This window comes from Pleurodeles waltl, chromosome 1_1 (genome assembly GCF_031143425.1).
Source record: "Pleurodeles waltl isolate 20211129_DDA chromosome 1_1, aPleWal1.hap1.20221129, whole genome shotgun sequence".
NCBI lineage: Eukaryota > Metazoa > Chordata > Amphibia > Caudata > Salamandridae > Pleurodeles > Pleurodeles waltl.
This window is the reverse complement of record NC_090436.1, coordinates 614,718,078-614,744,826: the sequence shown is the minus strand read 5'-3', so window position 1 is coordinate 614,744,826 and position 26,749 is coordinate 614,718,078. Positions and strand designations below refer to the sequence as shown.

General features: G+C 44.5%; 1 protein-coding gene across 1 annotated transcript in view; it reads right to left on the bottom strand.

Annotated features, from left to right (window-relative positions):
• WDR36 (WD repeat domain 36) overlaps nucleotides 1-25,650 on the bottom strand; it is a 543,291-nt gene extending 517,641 nt beyond the window's left edge. Inside the window, exons 1-2 of the mRNA XM_069226458.1 lie at nucleotides 25,368-25,650; nucleotides 9,344-9,371 (exon numbers count right to left, since the gene is read on the bottom strand). Of these exons, the coding sequence (XP_069082559.1) occupies nucleotides 9,344-9,371; nucleotides 25,368-25,556 (217 nt within the window). The 5' untranslated portion in view covers nucleotides 25,557-25,650. The remainder of the gene's footprint in view (nucleotides 1-9,343; nucleotides 9,372-25,367) is intronic.
• Nucleotides 25,651-26,749: the final 1,099 nt, after the last annotated feature.

Below are 26,749 nucleotides of genomic sequence, written 5' to 3'. Positions count from 1 at the left end.
TTGCCACTGCTTACAGAGGGAGCAGGGAAATGGATCAGAGCATTTGAGAAGCAAACTGCAGTATCATCCTGGCAGTAAGGGATGTAAAAAGGTTGCTTAGTTTACTCATAGGAGAAGAAACAGACACAGTATTTCAAAAGGCTGGAGTCAGAAATGTGACCCTCACTGAGACCAGGTGTGATGGATCACCATTTAATCTGGTCAGATCTGTAGTGTGGGATCAGCTGAGGAAAATGTACCCCAATAGACCAGACATCGATCTCTCATGACTCAGTCTATGAAACTGAAAGAGGATCCGACACAATACATCAATAAAATGAAAGAAAAATGGATCCAGGAAGTGGGTCAGAGCCGGTAAGTGAGAGGAGGAAATGCTGTATTGCTCTATAATGTAGTAAAGAAAGGATTGTCCCTAATGTACAGAACAGCTTAGATAACACAGTGGCACCTGAAGCCAAGCCCTAGACTGACATTCAAGCACACATCATACATTTTTGCAATAAGCAGGAGGAAAAGTAAACAGGAAGTAGCAGAGAAAGTGGCAGCAAAGTTCGTGGAGTAGATGTTAGTGAAGAAACGGAGCAATGAAGGGTGCTGTAGTGACAGAGGCCACTCAGATGACTGCAATATCTGTAGGGAACGGTCCCAGGGGTCACCCATAGACAGAACCCGCAGAAGCAGGATGATATAAGGACACAAGGAAATAGTAGAGGAGGACAAGGAGAAGTAGAAAGAGGTAGGATGTGTGCTCCAAGAAAGAAGCAGGCACGTTATTGTTGTCAGAGGTTTGGGCATCTTATTAGAGACTGTAAAGTGAAGAGAAGGGATGAGCATAATGTGCAGCCACCAGGAATGCCACAAGTGCAGCAAGGACTGCTTCAGCAGAACTATCAAGTACCCTCCACGAAAATCCCACCCCAAAATGGACAAGGAGTGGTAGGGGAGGGTGGGAAGGATCCTTTCCTGACGAACCTTGCAGAAGATGCACACAATGAGGGTGCCCACAGAGTATTTCTATGGGTTCAGTCTTCCCAGTGACGCACAGGCCAGATGAGGAACCCATATGTCTCATCTTCCTCGAGCCACGAAAGACGATTAGGGAGATACCGGACGACAAGATGTTTGATGATATTCTCAAGAAAAGGATGATACTTTCCCAGGATGACATGCCACTGAGGATTGTGCTGGAACGCCTTCAACAAAAAGAGCTTTTGACTCAGTAAAAAAAGCTGATTTTTCATAGGTGCCAGACATCCTGTGGACTAAGGGTCCTCACGATGTCAGCCTCATCCGTACTGCAGTACCAATCCGGATTACATTGAAGAAAGGTGCCATCTTACCCACAGTAAAACAATACCCCTTGTCCAACGACACAAATGAGGGCATCACCTCCACTATGCAGGCATTACTGGAACAGGGAGTAATTTATCCTGGAGTGTCACCTTGTAACCCCTTTAGTTACCCGGTTAAGAAAGCTAAGGGGAATACTTGGTGCATGGTTTAAGACCTGCACCCTTTGAACAATATTGTGTTACAAGAATTCCCAACTGACCCAGACCCCTCCATCATCTTGACAAGCATCCTGCAGGATGTCTTCTTTAGCATTCTTCTTCATCCAGATACTCACTATCTAACAGCGTTCTCATATCGCAGGACTCAGCATTTGTACTCTTATTTGCCCCAAGGGTATTGAGAGTCCCCCAGCGTTTTCAACAGAGCAATAAAAAATTATCTGTCAAATTTTCAATGTGACAGCACTCTACTGCAATATGTCGATGACATATTGGTTTGTAGCTGTACGAGCAACAGTGTATAAGAGACATTATATATCTTCTAACTACCCTTGCCCAGACAGGATACAAAGTGAAGAAGGGAAGATTTCAGTACTGCCAAGAAGTAGTACAATATTTAGGGCAATTACTGTCAGCATGTAGTAGGCACGTAACACCTGAAAGGGCAGCCTCCATTCGGCAAATTTCAGAGCCAAAAACTGTCAGAGGAACGCAGATGTTTATGGACCTCTGTAATTACATGAGACAGTAGGTATTTGATTATTGCACTCTAATAGCTCTACTGTTGGCGGCTATGAGACAGGAAGGACAAGATAATGGACAGCAGAGATGAGGGAAACGTTTCAGAAACTGAAGGATGAGGTAACAAATGCTCCAGTTTTGGGAACTCCAGATTATACCAAATAGTTCTGCCTATTCTGTCACTGAAATGGCCAGGTGATGATAGCTGACCTCACATAGAGGTATCCACTAAGGCACAAACCAACTTTGTAGTTCAGTGGGCTGCTGGACTAAGTCATGAAAGGACAACATCCCTGTGAACAAGCTCTGGCCACTGCAGCATTTGAAGTACAGAAAAGCACCCCTTTACTTATATGGGCACCACTGACACCCTACGCAGAGCATGCAGAGTTTGCCATCATCCAGAAGGTGAAGATCACTCTGACTACTCAGAGTGTGTCAGGATATGAGGTGATACTGTCACTACCCATCCCAACACTGAATTTTTCTGTAGGGCTATGTCTTCATGGAATGGCACTGATGTTAGCCAGAATGCACTAAGGAAACATACACCCAAATGGCATGAAAATATTTCACGCTATACTGGGGTAGATAGCATTGTAAGTCCTCAAACTGCTGTGAAACTTACTTCTGTCTCCTTACATTCCAGGGGAAATGGGACCATTGACGTAGGTCGGAATATTGGTTGCAAGGTCACAGTCTTCCACACAGACATGCAGGGGGGACACCTCCAGCCTTATGAATTTGTTACCGCAGTGTGGAGAACTGCTATATGCTCAGTTACCAACCAACTGGGGAGGATTTTGTTCTATAGCAACTTTGCATGCTCTAGTTTTATTCATACCTGTAATAAACATATCCGCTTTGCATAAGCACCCCATAAGCTGTCCAACGACCTTGCTTCATCACAGCCGAAGGAAGAGAACTGCAAAATATTATGGCACAAGTACCTGAAATGAAATCCCTCAAGAGACTGCCTGTTGAGTGATCCTGACCTTTTCTTTGTAAGCATCTTGCCATTTGTCCAAGCTAAGGCTACAGCTTATTGGCTCCAGATCACAAGGAGGGAACTCCTCAAGGCAATTAACGTCACGAATGAGGGCTTCAATGCCATACAGAAAGAACTGTGTGTCCTAAGGATAATGGTGCTGCAACACCGTTATGTACGGTAACTTATGATGGCAATGCAAGGAGGGTGTTTGTAAGAAGATAGGTACATCGTGCTGCACATTTATTCCAGCAAATGACGCAGAGAATGGAACTATGTCAGAACAGACACTGCATAATTTACAAATGAAAATGAAGGAGGTGCCCCAGATGGTTGGTTCAGTGGTTGGTTTTCATCACTGGAATGCTGGATATCAGGCCTGTTGGAGGCCTTGTTACCAATTACTGATCTTACTACTTTATATATTGTGGAATGCAGACAATACTACCATGTGTTAGGAGAATGGGCACTAAGGCGGGAGAGATGTTTTCAAATAGGACACCAACACAAGTAGTGGATTCCCAAGGCAACATGTATCACCTGGTATCAAAGACAGACAAAGAGCTAGATAAGGTACTATAAATATCACTTAGAAGGGGGAATGTTGTAGGAAATGTAAACAAGCATTTGCAATGCAACGGGTCTCGCGTTTGCTTGTGTTAGAGCTAATAGCGCTGTAAACTCCTAACCGGACTTTTCTTCCACATAAACCATAAACGTAACCGGAAAAAGTGCAAGTAACTGTGTAACGGGGTCGATATGCAAAGCACTCAACTTCTGCTAAGCAAGATCGTGCTGCGAAAATAGAGAAAAGTAGTCCACGAACCAGACGGAAAACAGCAAGCCTCGTATGTTTTCTGTACTTGGTCGATGCGCTCGAGGAGGGCTAACCACCGGAAAAGGCATGACGTATGCATGCCTTCCACTAATGAAATCAAGCAGATTCTAACAGGCAAGCCCTCGAACCAATGAAAGACACTAATGTGACGTGGACGGGGCTCCGAGCCCTTTTTAATTCCTAAAGCGTCTTGCTAGCAAAATGCATGTGCAAGCGACGCAGGCTCGACCCTAAAAAATAAGCACACTACCCTAAAAATGAAAACCTTGCAAAAACTTAAAGCACAAGTAGAAACTACACCGCTGATCGCAATCAAAGAACAGTTTAGGCCTAACCCCTACACTGACATGAGCAAGGTGAAAGGTTTATTCAAGGATGTAGTGTAATAAGGAACATGAAAAGGTCATCTGTTAAAGGGCAAATCATGTCTAACCAACCTGCAAGTATTTACGACATTAGCATACGAGTCCATGGCACACTCTCTGTACCTACAGACAGACTGCAGACGGATTAGACAATGGGTATATAATTGAATTAGACCAAAGAACACAGGTGCACGACTTACAATGGGTCTAGGAAAGAAACCAAATTCCTAACACTCAGAATTCCCGGACACATAATCCTGTCAGCATGTCAGCACAAACTTCGAATAAATTACATTTATTAAAGAGCACATCTGCATTCATAGGTCAAAGAATGCTCGGTCATAAACCTTTGTCAAACGTATAATAAAGAGCAAGTAATGACTAGGAATTAGGGGTTATGGGGTCACATGTTTGAGTGTTTTCCATTTTAATCTGTAAATTTACAAGTTATCTATTATTGATCATGTGTAATAAAGTATTGCACTGATGTGTATAAAAAGGCCTGTCTGTGAACAGGTCTTTGAGAAATAAAGTAGAGGCAGGTCGTGTAGGTTTGAGGTGCAGCCCGCAGTGTTTTTCTCCCTGTCGCGACAGTTAGTAAATACAGTCTTTGGATTGCAAAGAAGAGTTTGCGTGGTCATTTTTTAGTCTAGAGAGCGTTTCTGTTCATCCCGTAACACTTCTATGCAACAGAGACCAGTTCATTCACAGAGGCTCCTGCAGGTTCAAGAACATCCTTATTACCAGTTAAGTCTCCCAGGGTTCCATCTCGTCAGTTACCTTCAACCTCCACATGAAACCCCTAGGGTTCTAGTCACAGAGAACAGCACCAAAATGTACAAATATGTGGACGATATAAAACTCTGCTTTAAAGCATTCTCAGCACTGTAGTGTCTTCTTGCAAGCTATATGACACACTTCTTTTGGCTCTGAACAGACTGTAGAAGTGGGACGTCATTATTAGAGCAGAATGCAAATAAATCTTGGTTTACAATGCTGAGTTCACAGTTACACGCAGAAGAATAAAGACGTGTAATATTCAGCTCCGTGTGTGGTGTAGTCATTGGTGGGTACCCAGGCTGGGGAGGACGCTATGAAGCTCGAGACAACCAACACTTGAAATAGTGCATGTACCCAATTTAAACCTAGATGTCCACCACCTAACAATCTTGACTCCATCAACACAGAATGCATGATATTTGCTAGGAACAACAAACAAAAAGTAGTTTAAACCTGGCTCAATTACATTAACTTTGATAACTTGTAACCCAAACTTTCACCCATTGCCAAATAATTTAAATTAACTATGATTAAAAAGAAGAAAAAAACTCACCCTCAAAGAAAACATAACCAATAAAATTAAGGTGGCCTGGTATTAATTCTCACTACCAAAGAATGTGAAGATGTTCCTCCCAGGAAAAGATTTCAGTGAAGCCCTCACACTCTTGCATCTGGATCATGGCAAGGACCTGCACTAGGGCCTCCCAGACTTCACTGTGGCCATTCTTAAGGGAATTCCACAACCCACAGCAAATCTCATCAAAAGCCATCAGAAATATGACCACAATACCAACATCCTGATGAAACACTACTGCCTCCACTTACCTGTTTTCACTATCTACAAAACCAGCAACACGATTTACAGCGCCATCTCGAATAGCATCCCCAACTATCTGGCTGACAAGCTCACCATGCATCTCCAGTGGGTCCAGGCACAACCACAACCAAGACACCATCAGACGAGAGGAAAATAAGTGTAAAAAGGAAGAAGTCTACTGGCAGTCTCCCTCTACGTACCTATCTCTGTGTCTATCGGGACCGGACAATCTGTACACCAACTTAAAGATCTGAATTTACACCTCCTTAAAGAATAGACAACAAGGTGGTAGCAATTCACTTCCGCTTCAAGACCACAACTACATCTTCAATCATTTTGACAGTATTGTTGCCTTTGACCATCTACAGTGTTCCGCTGCCCTTTGGCTAAGTTTGCACAAATATCATATACATACATAGTGATGACAGCCCACAAATGAAAAAAATAGGTCACCTGTTCTTAGAAAATTCCTACTGCCTATTTGCAGGAATCATCAGGATTCTTTTTTGTTGTGCCATTACATGTGTACAGTCTTCAGCATCAGCAGCCTAACTCAAAATTCTGTCAGTGAAATTCTATGACAACCCTCATCTTCATAACAATAAGTGATTTTCCTTTGATTGCCCATGACTAGTTAATTCCTAGGCCTCTTGTCACGGACCATTCACAGGAATGACTGTTTAGAAAACTCTGAAAACACTACTTTCCTGAATGGGCTACCAATAATATCACATATAAATTGCTCCCTCCTTCCCAAAATAGCTTTTTCCACCTAACCCTTAAAATCTCTTCCTGTTTATAAACTACATGTGGACATTATTACCCAATTAATTAGTACCAAGTCCAGTGAGAGGAAACAAAAACATGCCAAGAAGCTTCATTGCTTTTATATTTTTACCACTCAACATATATGTTACGAAGTAGATGCCTCGCCTGTTGTTCCCAACAGCTTAGAATGTATTGGAGTCAGAAAGAATACTAATTTTTGTTTGCACCTCGGGAAGCATCTTCTATGTGCTAAATTCTACAGTAAAAGATGAGGCTATCTTTAGCACAAGCATACAGACCACTATTCCATGTATGTAGTAATGCTGCTAAATACAATATTAGGCCTCAACAAAGAGGACCGGTACAAAACTGTCTTGTAGCACTACAATATTACTAATCTCAATTATATGCAATTTATGTTGAGAAAACCCTGCTGGAAATGAAACCTGTGTGACCCCCAAGGTTGCACAATGCAGTGCTTTCACTGGTTCACACCACCACCTTTGAAAATAATCTGCAAAACAATGGGTCTTTGATGCTGAGAGTGTTAAGTGAGCAACTACAACAAACTTAATGAACATAGCCAAGACATTTCATCCAATCCAGCCATTTGCAGATCAGCCTCAGGACTGCTCCAATACGAACAGCCCAGCAAAGTCCTCTCTAAATGGAATACAATCAACCCACTCTGGGTCTTGGCTTGAATGGGCAGCTTCAATTGGATGCAGCTAACAAGGCCCGAAACGGGTCTGGGTTAGCTTGTGCTCTGAGGGGCCTCATCTGGCAGTCCAGGATCGTCTGTTTCTAGGGCGAGCAAAGTCAGTACTGATCTGTATAAGGAGGCTTTCTATTACAGAGTGGCACAGAGGGAGAAAAACAATGGGTTGGAATGCTACCATGAGTGACTTCCAGTGGCGAGACGTTTTGCAAGCATTCCTCTCATTACCATTTGTGTGATTAATACTTTGTTCAATGGACAAATAGTCACAAACCATTTGTCTGCCAGTTTACAGTACAGATCAGAGTTATTTATATGTGTACATAGTTAAAAAAATATATACATATATAATGCATTGGTACAAAGCACTTACCTCTAGAGCCAGCACTGCAAGGAAATGCAGTGAGCTCAGTTAACATTACTGAAAGAGGTTCTAGTACAAAAGTGTGTACACGTTTGTAACGTTGAACACTTTTAGTGTTGCCTATAATCAGGGCCACTGAAATTATGCTATTGTGCTGCGTTAATGTAATTATGGTTCTGTCCCATTTCCTACATAATCCATCACCTGCTGCAGAATCTGCAAATTTGAACAAACAAATTGTTTCTAAGTCAAACAGTTCAAAAGGTATTAAAAATGCGGCAACATGTGTTGCTGTGCAGTGAAAGGCACTTTGCAAAGGTTGACTGGTCATCTTTATGGTGCATATTTCTAACTTTAGATGTTGAACTGATGCTAAGGAGATGCAAGCTGTGCCCAGGCAGCATTAACAAGTGTAAAAATGACAAAATAATGAAGTTATACTGTCAGAAAATGTGCTGTATTATGCCGCATATTTTGCCTTTTCTCGCTGCATCATTTAGTCCTCCCTGCCACTTTATTTGGACCTCTCCTGCTGCTGCATAATTCCAGTGGCCCTGCCTATAATGCTCCTGGTTTAAATGCAGAAGCCTGAAAGCAAGATTGGTGATGCTTTGCTTCCAAAATGAAATATATATATAAAAAACTACAACTTGAAGAAAGTGTTTTGCTAAACTGTAGTGGAACTTTAGAGACCATTTCTGTGAGGCATCTTTTATTAAGATGTGTACAGTGCATACCAATATTTACAACAACATTAAGGGGGAATCAGCCTAAACCAGTCATGGACAACATGAAAACAAGTTACAGGCACAATGTTTAAAGAAAGACACAAATTGCACCCACAGATATATCTCCCTGCATTACAGCAGATTTACGACTTTCAAGAATTAAAAAAAGTTTACTCGAAATATGACTGGAATCCACACTCATAGCAAACTTTTGTGAATTCCATTTTAGTATGAGCAAATACACATGGTCACAAGTTTGAATCCCAGAGGGCGCACTCAGCCTCTCATTCTTCTAAGATCTATATGAATACCACCACGTTGGGTAGCAATAAACATATTTCAGCACCTAGTGACCCGAGGGCGAATGTGTGCTTTTCAAATATGTTATGTTACATTTGCTCATGTTAAAATCTGCTGAATAATTGAAAATTCACCCATTTCTACACCTCTTTTTACGTCCCCTGCACCCCTGCCCCTCGCTGGAAAAGCCCTAGTCCCACCACCTCGCTGGAAAAGCCTTAGTCCTGATGTTGTGAGGCATAAACATCCCACATTTTCTAGTGTGAGAGGACCTGGTGAATACCCATAAAAATGCAAGGAAGTGGGTGTGTATAGAATCAAAGGGCATTCCAATCCTACAACTACAGCTTCCCATCTACTTCCAGCTCCTTTGTGTAGATATGCAGAAATGTGGGAAAATCAGAACCTTACTAGAATTCAAACCCTGATGCAAGATGAGCATAATCAGAGAGGCAGTCATCGGAGCTCTGGTGTAACAAGACTGTTGTCATAACTTGTTACCTCACTTTATAGCAAACAGAGGGCCAAGTCGATCTTTTTACTGGACAAGTAGATTTCTTAACCGTTGTGTCCCTTGGCCACGTAGACTCCACTGCCTTGAATACAAAGTACACTCAAAGAGTATTCAAATTCTGCATACTTACTCACTGCTACTATCCCAAGTTTGTTCACCTGTAAGAGAGAACACAGTAGATCAGTTTCCAAGTTTAACTTATCGATGCGAAAGAAAAACAATAATACACATTAAGGGTCAGCTATTTTAATAGTAATCCCAGAAATAAAGCAATCAATTACTCAACTGTTTATGGATGTGTCCAAAAAATCTTTTAACATGCAGTGCACATGAAAAACAAACATTACTTTTTTTTAATAGTGAAAACAACAGGCACAGACATGTATCCCTTTAAAGACTTTCCCGAGTATCCCATGTGGCCCCATTTATAAAACACTGCCTTTAAAACTTGTAAAATGTTAACTCAGGGGTGTGGAATTTATTAACATATCTACTTGTCCAGGGGACAGGTTGCTTCTCAAATCTACTTGTCCTGTAAAATGATCTACATGTCCCTTTGGTGCCATGTAGTGTGGCGCCAAATTACGGCAGCAATCTCATTATATAAGAGCTCTGATAATAACCTCTCTGATTATGCCAGGGCTACTACCACAGAAGGCTTGAATACTTGCAGTTTCAATCCCTACTGTAGCAATTTCCTTATTTTGCCACCTTTCTGCAGATCTGCATACTGGGGCTGGAGGAAGCAGTAAGCAATAGTTCCAGGGCTGGAATGCCTTTGAGTTTGCAAACCTACTAACCTGCATGTTTTAAAGATTTTCACCAGCTTCTCTCTAATATTTTCCCACAATAAGAAAGGTTGGACATTTACTCCTGACAATGGCAGAACTAGAACTTCTTCCAGGGTTGGGAAGAAAGTGGCTGGAGGGGAAAATGAACTTGCAAATGCTCAATAGATTTTCACATGAGCAAATCTACACATGCGTATTTACCCATGCTAAAATACAGTTCACAAATATTTTATAGGGTTACGACATATACCATGGGTGCACTTTTGTGACTTTCTTTAAGAATCTGGGGCCACATGTAGGTAGGTTCAGATTTGCGACCCGCAAATTATGAGTCAGAGCGAGTCGCAATTTGCGAGTCGCAAATCCGAATGTAGGATGGTGTCCCCGACACCATCCTACATTCTCAAGGGCTTCGCAAATGCCCACCTCATGAATAATCATGAGGTGGGTCGCAATTTGCGACCCCCTTGCGAATGGCGGCCCTCACAGGGATGGTGGCCTGCTGGAGACATCAGACCACCATGTCTGTGACTGCTTTTCAATAAAGCAGTTTTTTTTTTTTTTGTAATGCAGCCCGTTTTCCTTAAACGAAAACGAGATGCAATACAAAAACGAAAAAAGAAACGTTTTCGTTTCATTTTTTCAGAGCAGGCAGTGGTCCTTAGGGCCACTGCCTGCTCTGAAAAAATGTTTACAGTGACATTCACAATGGGGAAGGGGTCCCATGGGGACCCCTTCCCTTTTGCGAAAGTGTTAGCACCCATTTGAAATGGGTGCAAACTGCGATTGGTTTGCGCCCGCGTTCGCAGAACAATCCTACATTGAACTGCAAGTCGCAATTAGGAAGGGAACACCCCTTCCTAATTGCGAGTCGCAAACCTGTTTTGCGATTCGGTAACCAGGTTACCGAATTGCAAAACTGGGTTTGTGCATCGCAATGTGCTTTTTGCACGTCGCACACAGCGAAAGTCGCTGTTTGCGACATGCAAAAAGCTACCTACATGTGGGTCTTGGTCCCTAATTAGGTCTGGTGTTAACAAAGACATTTTGTTTTTATTAAACTTCTATTTCTCTCTCTTTTGGATGGCTTTACTGTGAGTGATTGCATTCTGCTCTTCCACAAGGAGCATATTGGCACACAAAGTAGTTTTGTTCAGTGTCAGGAACTACAGTGGCAATCAGTGACCTAACGAAACTGGAGGGTGCCCCTTTGCAAAGAACATGGAGGAGCCCCCTATCCAGACTCACTCAGGGCAGGTGCTGTGCTGAAGGGGCCCCCTGGAGGGCGGCTGCGGGGCCTTTGTTATGCCACTGGTGGCAACGTGTGCTTTTAGAGTTCAAAAACGTTTTTTTTTTTTTTTGCCAGTGTTTGTTACAATGTTGAGGGCCTGGTAGCTCCCACAACAATAAAGTGTTACAAAAGCCATGTCAAAACAAGACACGAATTGATGAAACTAAAAGACAGTTGGCTTTGTCAGTGTTTGTTTATTTTCATGCTTCCCATAATCGTGTTGAAAATGGTTACAGTGATTTTCCATTAGAAATATTTTTGGGAAATAGTAGCATGCATCAAAACATTTTACTAAATGACACTTCATTTGCATCTAATCAGAGAGCATTCTGGGAGCATTATACTTAGCCTAAACTTTTCAAACATGTGTATACACGTTTTTTTTTTTTGTACTGGAACCAATGTCAGTAGTGAAGTGTGACCTTAAAACATTTATTTACAGCACTCACCCTAATAATGAAGGCTTTCAAATAATGAACCATAAATACAAGTTCGAACAGCATTATCTATTGGAAACACATTACCTCAACTGCAGAGAGTTCCACTCTCTGTAAACAGGCAACCAAAGGGTTTGTGCTGCAGAGGGTTGGACCTACTTGTCCCAAGGACAAAGTAAACATAAAAACTTGTTGCCCTTGACCCCAAACAAAATGTCCCGGGCGATAGGAATTCCACATCCCTGTAACTATATGGAAGAGGCCAACATCTCAAGCAAATTTAAAACTTTCATGAGATTCATAACAGATGCAATGAATGCTTAATGAAATCTATAATAGAAATGATATCCTTCATTGCTCAAACGTGCAAAATGTACACATGCAGATTTCTCACCAGGTGAAAAATTTAGCATATGTAAACCTGGGAGAAAAGTGCATTTTGACATTCAATATTTTTTATTTTGCTTCTGTATGATTCCATAAGCATGAAACTGCCATCAAGATGCACGTAAATACCCACAAGCTTATTTGTTTCAAAGTTTAGGGCCCACCAAAAAATTGCAAGAAACTTGCACTGGCATGTGATTTGCTAACATGTAATTTCTGCTTTCGCAAATCAAAGAATCAAGATTGGTACCAAAAGGCAAAAGAAGGGGAGTGGCCAAGATGGCAGCTTCATCGGACACATTGTAGAGAGCTCCGCATCCAGCCCATACACCATCCTCCTTTTATTCTACCCCTCCAGCAAAGATTCTGTAGGAAATGCTGCCCCAAATCCTCCTACAGTAAGGAGACACCGCCCGATGTAATTTTCAGCATGCAGCTCTCACAATTCTGTGAGGCCACGGCCGTGAAACTCTACCCAGCAAGGTAGGCCTTGGGTGGCATCCAAGACGGCCCTGCCTCGCACCCACACAGGAACCTCATGCCTGTACACCCAGGACTGGTGGTGGAGCGCCCTGGAGAGGCGTGTGTGACCAACACCCACTACAATGCTGATAAGGTACCCTGGGGTGGAGCACCCACTCCCTACACGCAGATCGCCCACATTTCCTGTGCCTAGGACCTGTGCCACTCTGCGGAATTGTGTGGAGAGGCACGCCCACCTCCTTCTAAATGACCTATGGCCACGGGCACCTGCCGACTGCAGAGCAGATGCGGACACCGCTGGACCTGCCCCATAGGCCGCAAATCACCTGCCCTGAAGTCACAGCATGCGGGCCGTGCAGCGCCTATGCCACAGAGAGATCAAAGTGATGGGTGGCATACCTGCAAGTGACAGGGATGCTCAGCTCCTCCGGGCTACCCGGATAACGCCCTGAGGGGGCAGCGACTGATTTTCACCGGGAGTCCACACCCTGCTCCACACTGAGATCCAGAGTGCATCAGACAGGCTAGCCGAGTCGGAAGTCCGTCACCTGCTCATCCACCCCACCCACCAATGGGCATGGGCCTATGACTATACAAGCGGAGCCATGCATGGTCATGTCCACTAAGGAAGCAAGTTGTTATCTTTCCAGGTGAGGCGCTAGGTGTGTGGGTTTAATACTGCCAGTGCTGCCCTTGTCATAGCACCGTCCCTTTCTGGACCTGCAGTGACCACTTTAGATCTGCACGAAGACGCACATTGCTGCAAAGTACCGTGACAATGAGGATGCTGTGATTACACTATTATGGTGTGCCACACTACAGGTGGCTAGCCCCGTGTGTGCTGGACACCTATGGTGTTACACCTTATACGGAGTACAGGCAGCCCTTATTAGTTAGTGTTACAGTGTCTAGGTTGCCAGTGCTCTCTAGTGGCAGCTGTGGTGAGCAGCTAAGACTTATCTAGGAGGAGTGTGAAGCACTTTCAATACCACAGTAACTTATCACACCTGAGAGGAACCACAGAGTGTTGCAAAAATAAAGGTGCTTTGCTATGTTTATTACAGGAACACCAAACTAGATTACTACAGCCCCCCCCACCCCCGGAGGCAAGTACACACAAAATATACAAAGGTAAGTATTAGGAAATAGCATAAAATAGCAAGGGCCCCTATAGGGGAGCAAAACCCTATACTAAAAAGGTGGAATGCGGGAATGGGTCCCTCGCCAGAGGATATGAAGTAGTTAGCCAAGGGCTGGGAGAGAGTGGAACCCCAAGAGGTAAGAATCTAGAAGACCTCTAGAGACCAGGGGAGCAGAAGTGGGTTACCTGGTCATCCTGTAGGCTAACATGGAAACTCATAAATGCAATATTGCAAAAACAGGACCAGGCCGGTGGAAACCAACAGTTGATTCTGGATGAAGAGGTCCTGCAAAAGAAGGGGACAGAGACTAGTCTACGCAGGAGTGTCCAGGTGGGGCAGGAGGCAATGCCCACTCTTCTGTGGGTGAGGATTTGGGTCGACTGTGGTAGATGAAGTCCAGCTGTGGAGTCCAGGAGCTGCAGGAGTCCCTGAAGTCACCCAGGAGCTCTCCCTCGCTGGTCTCCGGAATGAAGATGGGTCACTGGTCAGGAGGACAACCAACAAGCACATGCAATTGGAGCTGTTGGAGATTTGCAGAGCTGAAGAGGACCAGCAAGGTCCTGGGGACTCGACCCTTGGGGAAGGGGAGAGTCCAAGCTGACCCTCAGAAGACAGGATAGCCAGGAAAAGGCAGTTGGAGCCCCCACAAGCAACCCACTGGCAGTAGGCACAGAAAAGTCGCAGTGAGGCCCAGGAAGCAAATATGAAGAGGAGTTCCACGGCGCTGGAGCAGCAGAGGGGAGACTGTCCTTTCAGAGGTAGAGTGCTGGGGGCTGGTGCTACTTGGAGCCTGAAGATCTCTCCGAGCAGGAGTCAAAAAGCCTTGGATACTGCAACAGTCGCAGTGCTCAGGTGTTCTGTCTTGGAGGATGAGACAAGGACTCACCGTCTCCCAAGTTGGACAGAAGGCAAAGGCAGAGTGGACCAAGGGGACCCCTCAGAACCACCATCTGTGTTAGAGACTCTTCACAGGTCCAGAGGACAGTAGATCCCAGCAGCCAGACGTCATTTTCTAGGTGCCTGCAGATGCAGGGGAGTGACTCCTTCACTCCAAGGGAGATTCTTTCTTGCTTCTGTGGCGCAGCCGATGTCTTGCTAACCCCATAGGATGCTCAGCTGTGGAAATGATGCAAGTTGCTGACAGGAACAGCAGAAACAATGTTGCAAGGAGAGGTTGTCTCAGTGTTCCAGTCTTGTTCGGTTCCTGTGAAGTCCAGCAGCGGTTCCAGTGGCCAGAAGCAGAAGAGGTAATTGCAGAGGAGTCCTATTGGAGTCTTGCATGCCGAATCTGGGGACCCACCCGCAAGGGAGTTCCTAAATAGCTCAAAAAGGGGCTTGGTCACTCTCTGAAATGTCCACCTATCAGAGGGGGGTCACTGACATCATCTGCCTAACCTGACCAGTCATATACTCCCAGGGGCCTATGCACGTCTTGTTTTCAAGATGGAAGAATCAAGTGGCTACCTGGAGGACCAGCTCTGGTCACCACCTCTGGGGTGGTGATGGACAGGGGAGTGGTCACTCCCCTTTCCTTTGTGCAGTTTTGCGCCAGAGAAGGGACCGGGGGTGCCTGGACTGGTGCAAACTGGAGTATGCAGGGAGGGCACCAACTGTGCCCTTCAAAGCAAACCGGTGGCGTGGGAAGGCTACCGCTCCCCAGCCCTGTACCACCTATTTCCAAAGGAAAAGGTTGCACCCTTCTCCCACAGGAAATCCTTTGGTCCGCCATCCCCTACATGAGCTGGTCAAGCAGCAGGAGGACAAATTCCTGTGTGAGGGGCTGCAGCAGAGTGGGCTGCTCGCAGACCCTGGAAGACTGGTAGGAGCAACACTTGGGGGGGTGGGGTCCTATAAGGAGGCCCCAAAGTGCATGGAATCATACCACCAATACTGGCATCATTATTGGGATAGGACTCCGACATGTTTGATGCCAAACATGCCTAGGTTCAGAGTTACCATTATGTAGCTGGACCATAGGTCACGACCTATGGCCAGTACATTGCTAAAATGGCTTTACCGCACTTACGAAGTCCAGGGAATTGGAACTGGAGTTCGTAGGCTCACACAGAGGGACATGCACCTTGCCCTTTGGGCTGGAAGGGTCTACCATTGGGCTGACATACAGTGACGTAGTGTAATGACCAGCAGTGTAAGAGTGCATGCACGTTTTCACACAGGCTGCAAATGGCAGGGCTGCAAACACAGTTGCTGCAGTCTGTGGGGGGGCCCTTAGAGTACCAATGACCTGGGTCCCTAAGTACTATATACTAGGCACTTACAGGGGTACACACTAATATGCCAATTGTGGGGTGTAAAGAGTAACAAGACAACCAAATTTAGAGGAGAGAGCACAATCACTGGGGTCTTGGTGGGCAGGATAACCGTGAAAACAGTCTACGCACACTGACAACAGGCAAAAAGTAGGGGCAACCATGCCAGAAAGAGGGACTTTCCTACACCCATGCTTGCTCTCTATGCAACACGAACTGAAACACCAACACTGCAACATACGCCTGTCCAGTTTAATGTCCCCCTGGCCTTAAAGTTGCCCAGTGACACTTATGCCACGGCCTCCTTGTCGCTCCGGAGGAGTCCTGCACATGGGTGACCCTACATGAACTGAGTATCACCAAGTCAATCTGGCCTCTATGCCAACAGTCTCTTTGGCTTGACAAGAGTTCACCTTTCGCCCCACCCTATTGTTGTACCAGGCCTCTATGACATCCAGGCCAGCACCCTGAGAGGAGTTGCTGATTCCCACGAAGTCCACACGGGACAGCCGCTACTGCACCATACAAAACCCCAGGGTTTTTAAAGCCAGACAACACTAAGGATCCTCTAGCCTGGGGAAGTAGGGACGAGTAACCCCTAGTGCTGCACAGCAGAATACCACTGGCAACCTCACTTGCTGAGAAGTGTGAGACCTGATCATTGCCCATTATTGACAAGGGCCGGCTGTCTGCTCCTTTGTTGTGAAACTGTAAGCGACCATCAGTGTGGGCATCTGGGAACAGCTACACCCACTACCGTTCCTTCCCATCCACATCGGGGGACTGTGCTATACGATACAATGATGGTGAAACCTAAGGCTTCCAAGCCTCTGCCGCAGGACCTCATGGGCCCAGCACCGCCTCTTGCTCACACAGATCAAACCTCAGATGCCTCCAGTCACCTGGGGGCCACCCTTGATGCACATTCCACCCAATTTGAAAAGGTGTACAAGCAATCCTGTATACTAAGATAATGTTAGAAACTATGATTGACACTGTCTAACTAGAAGTTAATCTGCTCAGGGCCGATCAACGCAAGCTGACTGATAAAGTGGACCAGAGAGTCCTCTCTAACCACCCTAAGACCTACTATACAGGAACAAATAAAAGTGCTGGGTGTGGAGGTGGGCTCCATACACAGAGCAGAAGATGCTGATGGGCGATCCAGACATAATTTCCGCCTGATGGGATTCCCAGAATGGTCAAAAGGCCCCGCGTGGAACTCTTGGTTGAAAATCGGTTGATGAACACAGTGAAGGCCGACAAGGTTCCTAAGTTCTTTCCCGTGGAGAGGGCTCATCGGATATCTGGAAGACCGCCCACTCCGGGAACCCCACCGTGGCCCATCACTGCTTGGTTTCTTAATTTTTGAGACCGTGATCAGGTGCTCAAACCTGTTCCAGGCGAAGGGCTCCTGGAGATATGAGGGCACTTTAATAACTGTATTTCCTGACTTCACAGCGGAGGTGGAGCCTCTCTGTGGATCCTATGCCAGGGTTAAGCAACGTCTTCAGGAGTCAAAGTTCAAATACACCCTTTTGTTCCCAGCAAGACAGTGGTGGATGGGGAAACATCCCATATCTACTCCAATCTGGAAGATGTATGGACCTGGTTACACACCAAGGGCCTGGCTCATGCTTCTCCTGGGGAACCCAATGCCAGAGAACGGCTGACATGTCGACCCCATCAACGCAAGTAGAGATCAACCAGGATATGACCTTCTCGAGACCAAGCAGCAGAGGAGAGAAATAGGCTAGGGTGCTGAAGGAAGTATTGCAACACAGCACAAATCCTTCTACCATGCTACAGGCTAGGCATCTGTCAGACTCTGGCTCGGATACAGGAGGCGCAAGGTCGTCAACAACAGATTTCCACCGGGGACCAAGAATCACTCCACGATCTGCAGAAGACCTGCAGTAAGTGTACACTTGAACGTAATCGGCAAACATTTACGGACTACAACTATAGCTGCAGCTGAACATTGCTAAGCAAAACTACTGTGCATGGTATATGTTGGATGGAGGGACCTTCAAACCGGGGTCATGCCACAGACCTACTGAGGATGGGTCTTCCCCCATGCTCCACAGAGACTCCAAAGGGGAAATGTTTAGCCTAATGAACAGTTTTCTTGGCTACTGGTTCGTTCTTATGGGCACAAGGGCATGGACTCTAATGTGACCTGATGGGGGTGGGGGGCAGGTGAGAATGTCTGTTTCATTGTTGTACTTCTTGTTTTGAGTTCGGACCCATGGAACTTCTATATACTACTGGACACATACATAGGGTGGGGCACGTCATGGAGTGCTACTGAGTGTGTCATGGGGCAGGTGACATTTGCTGCAACTGAACGCTGGCTTGATACTTAGGATTCTCCTCACTTGTACATGATATGAGCACCCGCACAGGCCGACTTACACCACAGTACAATGTGATCACATGGAACATGCATGGTATGGCAACTCATGCGAAGCGATATTACATTCATACTTACCTTACGCGTCGGCACACACATATTGCCTGACTTGAGGAAACACCTCACCGCCACACAACTCCACAAGGTCATTGCAAGATGGTGGGGACAAGTGTACGGCACATCCTACTCAGCGTATGCTTATATGGATCACTCTTAAGGTCTCCTACATGGTAGATCACCACAATGTTGATACTATAGGCAGGTATGTGATAACTGAAGGGCACTTGGACTGGACTCCATGGTTGATAGTGGGTTTGTATGCTCCTAACTGAAACCAGACAGAATTCCTTGACACACGCACTCTTTGGGGAACCCCACACCCCTGGCCTTTGGGAGGGGACTTTAATTGCGTACCAGATGTGAAATGGGACCACTCCCTCCCCCCATTGCGCACTGTGACATGTACCAAGACTACACAACATTTCTGTAGTTGACTGGCACACAGGCGATTGCACGACACGTGGCACATGGGCCATCCATTGAACCGCGAATACTCATTCTATGCTCCGGTTCACAACGAACAGTGGTTCCCAAACTGGGAGCCGCGGCTCCCTGGTGCGCCATCAAAACTAGCCAGGGGTGCTGCACATAGTTTGGGAACCACTGGCTGTAATTTTATTGTGTCCGAACTGGAAATAGCTAAGTGGTTCCCAAACTGTGTGCAACGCCCCTGGCTAGTTTTGATGGCGCACCAGGGAGCCACGGCTCCTAGTTTGGGAACCACTTCTCAGATGGGAATATCTGTCCATCACAGTGTCGGATCACTGTCTGCTACAGGAGGGCAGATCATGCCCGAGAATTCATACCGGGCGGCTACAATATGAAGCCATGCTCAATCCCCCAATCTGAGATAATCTTTTGACGTTCATCTGGCAATATTTTGAACTCAACAAAAGATCCACCCCTTCCAAGGTTCTAGAATGAGATGCACAAAGGGTGGTTGTCGGAGGTCACTGTATGGCTGCCACCTGGGGAGTTCGACACGTATTGCAGAACAAATTGTTGGCCCTAGATAAGGAGCTACGCCCTCTAGAGAAGTAAGTGGCTGCTGCACGGCAGGAACTGAATGACTCCGGCAACTGTGTCAGCAACACAAGGACACAGAAACGCGTTTGAGCCAATACGATTATAAACATCACTCAAGTATGTTGCGTGCTGAGGGTGATCGACAGGGCAGATTATTGGCATGGCAGGTCAATGAGGAGCAGCAGCACGCTTTAATTGGTGCCATCCACTGCAACAATGGCATGCTGATCACTACACAAGCTGGTATTATTGACACCTTTCAGGAGTATTTCTGCATACTGTATGTTTCTGATGGTGCCCTCAATCCTGTTTGGACACACAGGGTTTTGCACAGGCTGCTTTTGCCCTTTCTGTCCCTGCTTGCAATGGCAGGGATAGACAAACCAATCCAACTGAAGGAGATCAGAGCAGTGGTAGCCCAAATTACCAGTAACAAAACTTCGAGCATGGATGGGTTGCACATCGAGTACTACACTACTTTTTCAGCGTTTATCTACCCACATTTGCGAGAAATATTCAACTGAGCTAAGACAACCGGCCAACTATCAGATTCACAGCGCCAGGCACTGATTGTGGCCTTCCCCAAACCTGAAACTGACCCTTTGGACGTGCAATCATACAGCCCTTTGCCCCTCCTCAACCTCAACTGTAAAATTATGGCGAAAGTGCTTGCAAATAGACTGCTTCCCTAATCAGTACCTTAATAGACCCCGATCAGTCAGGATTCATAACTGGACGCAGTACCTTTCTTAACATCCGATGAATGCTGAGACTCGTCCACGATGCACCACTGGAGGCACATGGCAGAGTAGCAGTATACCTTGACACTGAAAAGGCCTTCGACACTCTGAGCTGAGACTTTTTACTGCTGACCTTCGAAAACATCTGCTTCGGATCAGAGTTCCTGGGCTGGGTTCTCACATTGTACTTGAGAACAATGGTCAAGATGGGTTAGGTGATATTGGTTAGTTTTCTCATTCAGCAAGGCACCTAGCAAGGGTGCCCACTGTCATCACTGCTTTTTGCCGTGGCCATGAAACCCCTGACCTGTCGCTTCCATGCGCAGGACAGGGGATCCCCGAACTGGACACCTATCATGTTGTGTCACTGTATGCAGACAAAGCGCCGGTCTTCTTTTGCGAGACTGGAACCTCACTCCCAGCCTTGGGGTGTTTGTTGGATTCATTTGCTATTATATCTGGAATTAAGGTAACAGGCCCAAATAACGTAGCCTTTTCAGGAGGGAGTTTTCATGTCCTTCCCCGGCGTTGTGAACACCTACAAGATGGGGGCTGGCCATTTCTTGACACATAATGCAATCCAACAGGCAGTAAGGGTCACCTGGGGGATAGAAGAAGCAGAACCATCCCCGTTACCTGTCTTGCATGCTCTCCTTACAAATGGCAGCATGCTTATCTCTCTACCTATCGCATCAAGCAAATGTTCCCCGCGTCAGCACCAGAGTGCCTCCTATGTAGATTGGCAGAAGCTGGCTTCTAACATATTGTATGTGAGTGCCCACCACCGCAGGTGAGCTGGACGGAGGTCACGGCCACCACGGTGGAACAGGCCACATGTTGCTGCCCACTCTTGAACCCGGACTGTTAGGCCTTCACCCTAAAGCCAAAAGGGAAAAGCACTTTCATAGGTTCGTAGACCTTGCAATTCTACTTTTCAAATGACAAATAGCTATGACATGCACGGCAGCCTCTGTACAGGATACACAGAAATGCATACTCATACAATGGGCACACCTGGAAGCTAATACACTACACACACTAAGGGTCCAGGGGAGTGGGCAGGGTAGAAGGCGGGAAATTGGATACTTGTATCCTTAATACTGAGGCCAAAAACAACACCAGCACACCTTCTGGAAACCACATTAGAGTTATCAAAGGTACACCCAGGTTGTATTTACATGCAGTCATTAATGTTGTATACCTTCGCCGTAGCATGATCTCTATGATTATCTACAAGATGGGTGACAACAAAATGTAATGACTGGCCGCCGCAATCTCTTTACCCCCTGTGCTGCCTGAAGCTCCCCTTAGACTCCCACTTGATCATGGCTTTGCAGATGTACCTCATACCCTGTGAAATGCATGCTCTACTGCTTTTGCTACACCTTTAGTCCATGACTATTACTCACCTCTACAAGTATTGCTTTTGCACTGTTGTACTTGGATGTACTGCCTGAACTAGATGTGTTATATATGTGTACCATCTAATATGTCTTTGATGCCTCATGTACTTTAAATGTTTTTCAGGAGGTACCTCTTGTTGTTGCTATCAGACAATAAAAACTTATTTTTAAAAAGCAAAAGAGAACGAATTTTGACACCTATTCCAACTTAGATGCTCAAAATGTTTTGTAAATTAGACCAAGTGCAACTGAGCCAAAGCAAGACAAATGAATTCTCTGAAATAGTAATCACTGAGGAGATATACAAGAAAGGAAATAAAACAGTTTATTTTAAAAGATCTAGTGGAAGCAAATGGGAATAAGCATTGGCAAAGCCAAGAAGTTTCACCAATGTGAGATACATTGGCTTTGTCAATGTACTTTTAGCCATGCTGTGCAGCTGCTTCGCCCAATAGTACCTCAACCATAGCACGAGCAGCGGACAGAGAATAATTAAGATAAATCAATATGTGCTTGGTCCATACTCTACACAAATAAAACAAAGTGATGCCTCCCATGTTGCGGAACTAGCAGGCAGCAAAGAAGAGTCATAATGATGCCAACAAATGATGGATGATGGGTAATAGGTGAAACCTTTTTAGAGGGCTTTTTTCCGGACACAACAGATCATAGCCAAGTGACAGCACATGCGCACTGTCTGCAGGCAAGACCCAAAAAGGAATCATGGCAAACGTATGTGGACAACAGATGCCATTCAACATTGGTAGAGTTGCAATAAGTGCCATTTTACTGTTATGTATGATCTAGATTCAGAATAAAAATGCATTCAGTATTATATCTGCAAGTAGAAAATGTTAGTACAGACATTTGTTTAGCCAGATTGGCAATATTAAGCTATCAGAATTCAGAACAGCAATCTGTATCAAGCGCTGGGCATGCAAAGATGAAAGTTTTGGTGCATTAATGATTTCTACGTTTATGATACAGGATTCAAAAATACATCCTATAACTGCTTTCTGCTATCAATTAATCAAGTAAAATGATGCATGTGCTACCTCTCAGAACTATTCTGAATACAGTTTGAGGAATAATAACTATTCTGAACAACTGCTTCAGTGTGGATCAAAAACGCAAAAGGCTAGGGATCATTGCATCATATCATTTGGAGTTTCCTGTACAATCTCCTGGCTATCCTCTTTTTCAGTGCCAAACACTGCATCCCAGAGCAAAATCACACTTGCCCCTAGTAACAATTATGTTGATGAAACGAACCAAATGGTGAAAATAATTTATTCAAAGGTGTTTATGAAAAACTATTTTAAGACACACAGCACCGCAGTGCATATTATTGCAAAACAAATGTGCTCAGTTCTCTCTTTATCAAGGTGATACACTCAAGTGATAAATTGTGGTCAATAAGTGTATCAACAAACACAAGAACAGCACGGCATGTTACAGCAAGTTCACCATTATTACTCATTGTGAGGGATTTAGGCAGCTCTTCTTTCCATTCTTTTTATGTAGGCCATTCTCAGCCACCTCGTTCTTGAGGTTTGTCACCAAGGACCCCCACAGCCTCACTTTTCTTATTCTCACTGATCACCCTTTCTCTATTATTGTTTGAGCTCTCTCTCTCTTGGTTGTTGTATACCCCAGAGTCCTTATGATGCCCCTCACATTTTTATTGGAATCGAAACTTCATTGACTTTAAAAAAGTGAACCCTATAGGATTGTTCAGAACTTGCTGTAACAGGCTGTGCTGTTCTTCTGTTTGTTGATACAATTGTACCTCATCATTCAAAACTTGAGTGCATCAATACATAAGAGAGCACCTAGCCTGTTTTGCACCAATATTAACTGTGCCACTGTGTGTCTTGAAATATGTTTTTCATAAACTCCTTTGAATAAATTATATTTGCCATTTGGTTCTTTTCATCGAAGGAATTGTTACTAGGGACCAGTGTTATTTAGGGTCGAGTTTATAAGCGCTCTGTCCCTGTTGTAATCTCTCTTTGGGCTTTTACCCACGCCCATGTCACGCCTGTCACTTTCATTGGTTTGTGGGCTTGCCTTTTAAAATCTGCTTGATTTCATTAGTGAAAGCCATGCGTATGTCATGCCCTTTCCGGTGTTTAGCCTTCCTCGAGCGCACCGACCAACTACTGAAAACCTCCAAGGCTCCATGTTTCCAGCTTGTTCCTGATCAAATTTAACTTTTGATTTTCCACACAGCCTGGTCGTGCTGGGTTTTACATAGTGCGATCAGTTTTCAATTTCAGCGCAATTGCACTCGGTTTTTTTCTTTCAATGTGTGTGGCAAGAAAAGTCAGGTTAGGGGTTTAACACTGTAATAGCTCTAACTCGAGCAAATGCGAGACCCGTTGCTTTGCAAATGCTTGTTTTGTTATAGTTATTACCCCAGGTCCCCAGTGATCCTTGAGTCTCCCTTGTTGAAATATTAATACAGAATGCATCTCGTTCACCCTATCAACAGTACCAACAGCTTCCACCAGAGGACGCCATTAGCAACGGTCACTTCCACAACTAGTAAAGCAGTTTGATTCTACTCTACAGCAGAAAAAATAATCAGAGAATCGAGGAGTTTGGCGGTAATCCATGATGTGTCAAAATGCATGCTAAGCTACTTCTTCGAGGTTAGTGTAAATCTTCTTAATGATGATTGAGCCAATTCACAAGGAAGGCGATTCTAGTAGTTGCTTGCAGGGGTTTCCAAAAAAGGAACTAAAGTGTCCTTTTGGAGTTTTGAACCATTATCTCCAGTAATTGTACTAGTTGATACAAGTAAAAAATTGATTACTTCTCCTTTCTGCTCATTAGATCGACAAAGAATGTGCATTAAGTTGTCATAGTTACCAGCCTACTTTTTGATTACTATATTATGGAGTTAAACCCATGAACTCTGTAGTTATATAGCTATTCTCATGCGAAATAACTATTAAATGATTGCAAGAAAAAAATACATTTCGCTGGTGTTAACAGGACACGAATAAACTCCACAACTTGCAAAATCATGTATTTGGGGTCAAATAATCTACATGGACTTCAGGGAACCTTGAGGAAGGCTTATGCGAGCCATTACCCTACCATTTTGGAGACCTGATAATCGCATTTAAGGCTAAATACTATTAATGTTGTAAAACTGAAAACAACAGCCATGTGAGACAGCTGAAGTGTCTGATGAGAAAAAATGGTGGCCACAGGCAGGAGAACATAAAGCATGTTACACAGTTAAATGTAGTGTTATAGATAAAATAAGAGTCACAAGAGAAGAAAGAGGACAAACTTATTTGAGAACTGTGACTGACAAACAGCAGTGTAGACCAAAGGAAGACATAACGGAAGCAATGAGTGGTGCAAATAAATTAAATTAAAAAATAGAACAAGGGTAGCCTTGGTAAACTACATACTAGAAAGTAAAGTGTTCCGAATGTTTACCTTCTAAGGAAAATCCTAAACGTGATCAGATAGATATGAGACGAGCTAACAGAGCACCTAGGTACCATCTGCAAAACTGTTTACAAATAATGCAAAACAGCTTTAAATATTATAGGAAAAACGTTTAGACACAGAAATTACACATTTTATGGGATTGTAAAAGATTGCCATGGCATCCAACCGTTGATAAATACACAAGTTTACACGCTTCTCACTCTGTCCTGCCTCCCCTGAAAACAGACACCCACTGCTCACATTGAAGGTATGGAAGGCTCGTCCGACGCTGGTCACCAGGTAGAACTCGCGATGTCTACGGTGGTAGCGTACCACATGCGGCAGGTGATTTGAGTAGAGCCCAAGAGCACGGAATCCCTGGAAGATAGTGCTGCCGCGGCTCGCGGTCTTTTGCTGCTGGACAGGCGTACCCTCATCAGACTCTGCCATTGCAGCCAGCAAGCTTTCCTTGCCGCTAAGACAGACGAGTGCATGCGGAGCACTGAAGCAAAAGCAACACACGTTTTAGCTATAGAAAGAGGACTAAATGCTTGAAACAGCCGCTTATGCCGCGATGACATCGATTTAGCCTTCTTTCATACCGCCTACGTTAGAATGTCAGTGATTCGCAAAAAATACAAAAACTTTCTTCCAGTGGACACGTTTGATCGGACAAACTAGATACACGTGTATTATAATGTTCAGATCATAATATAAGCATTCTGTTTGCTGTTATGCTGAGTAAGACAACAGTAAAGAATAGTTTCTTTTAGAAGCACTATTATGTGCTTAAATGTTTGTGTTCCAGTTACTTGACCTTGCAATATGCCAAAAACAAGTGAACCACTTTTTTCAAGATGGCTGCTTCTATTTTGCGGTAGAAAAGAGCTTGTGAGCATGCGTGGGGTTCTCAACCATCAGTCCTTCACGTAAGTATCCCCCGTGCTAAATGGCTATGGCTTAAAGGTACAGAGTGCTAAGCTCTCCATTAGTAGTGGAAAATTGAGCACATATTGAACTGACTTTACTTAACCTTTGATATTAATTCACAGTATGAGCAGAGTTCTCACGTTTTGTGGTTCGTGGGTTAATGGATCCTCCGCTTCCGAATTTTTTTTTTGCATTGTTTTTTTTCTTTGTCCCGTGTCTTTCTCACACTTCTGAACAGGGGTAGGCTTCAGGAAGAGTGTTGTCCTAAACAGGGGCGGGCTTCAGGAACAGCTTTGCCCTCTGGCTAAATCAGCAAATCGTTATTCTTTTAAGTAATGGTCAAGAAATCAGTAAGTGGTGTTGCTGGGGAGTACTGCAGGCTCCTACAGTCCCTGCGTTGATTGGTATTTGTTTACTTCCCTGTGCAATATTTTTATATTTGTACAATTTAGATATCTTTGCTTGTTTTCATGTACATACATATGTAATAAATATCATTTCTGAATTTATTTTATTGTTTTTCTGTTTGGTATAGTTCTTGGTTAGTATTGAATATTGGTTGTAGCTCATTTTCTTTTTCCTTGTACTCAAGTATCTTTCCTTGGATGGGCTACTTATCATATCAGGGACCCTCGACAGTTCATTTCCTAAGTCCTCAGCATTGTCAAAAAATGATTATGAGATAGAATACCCAACTACTCCAGCTCTGTCAG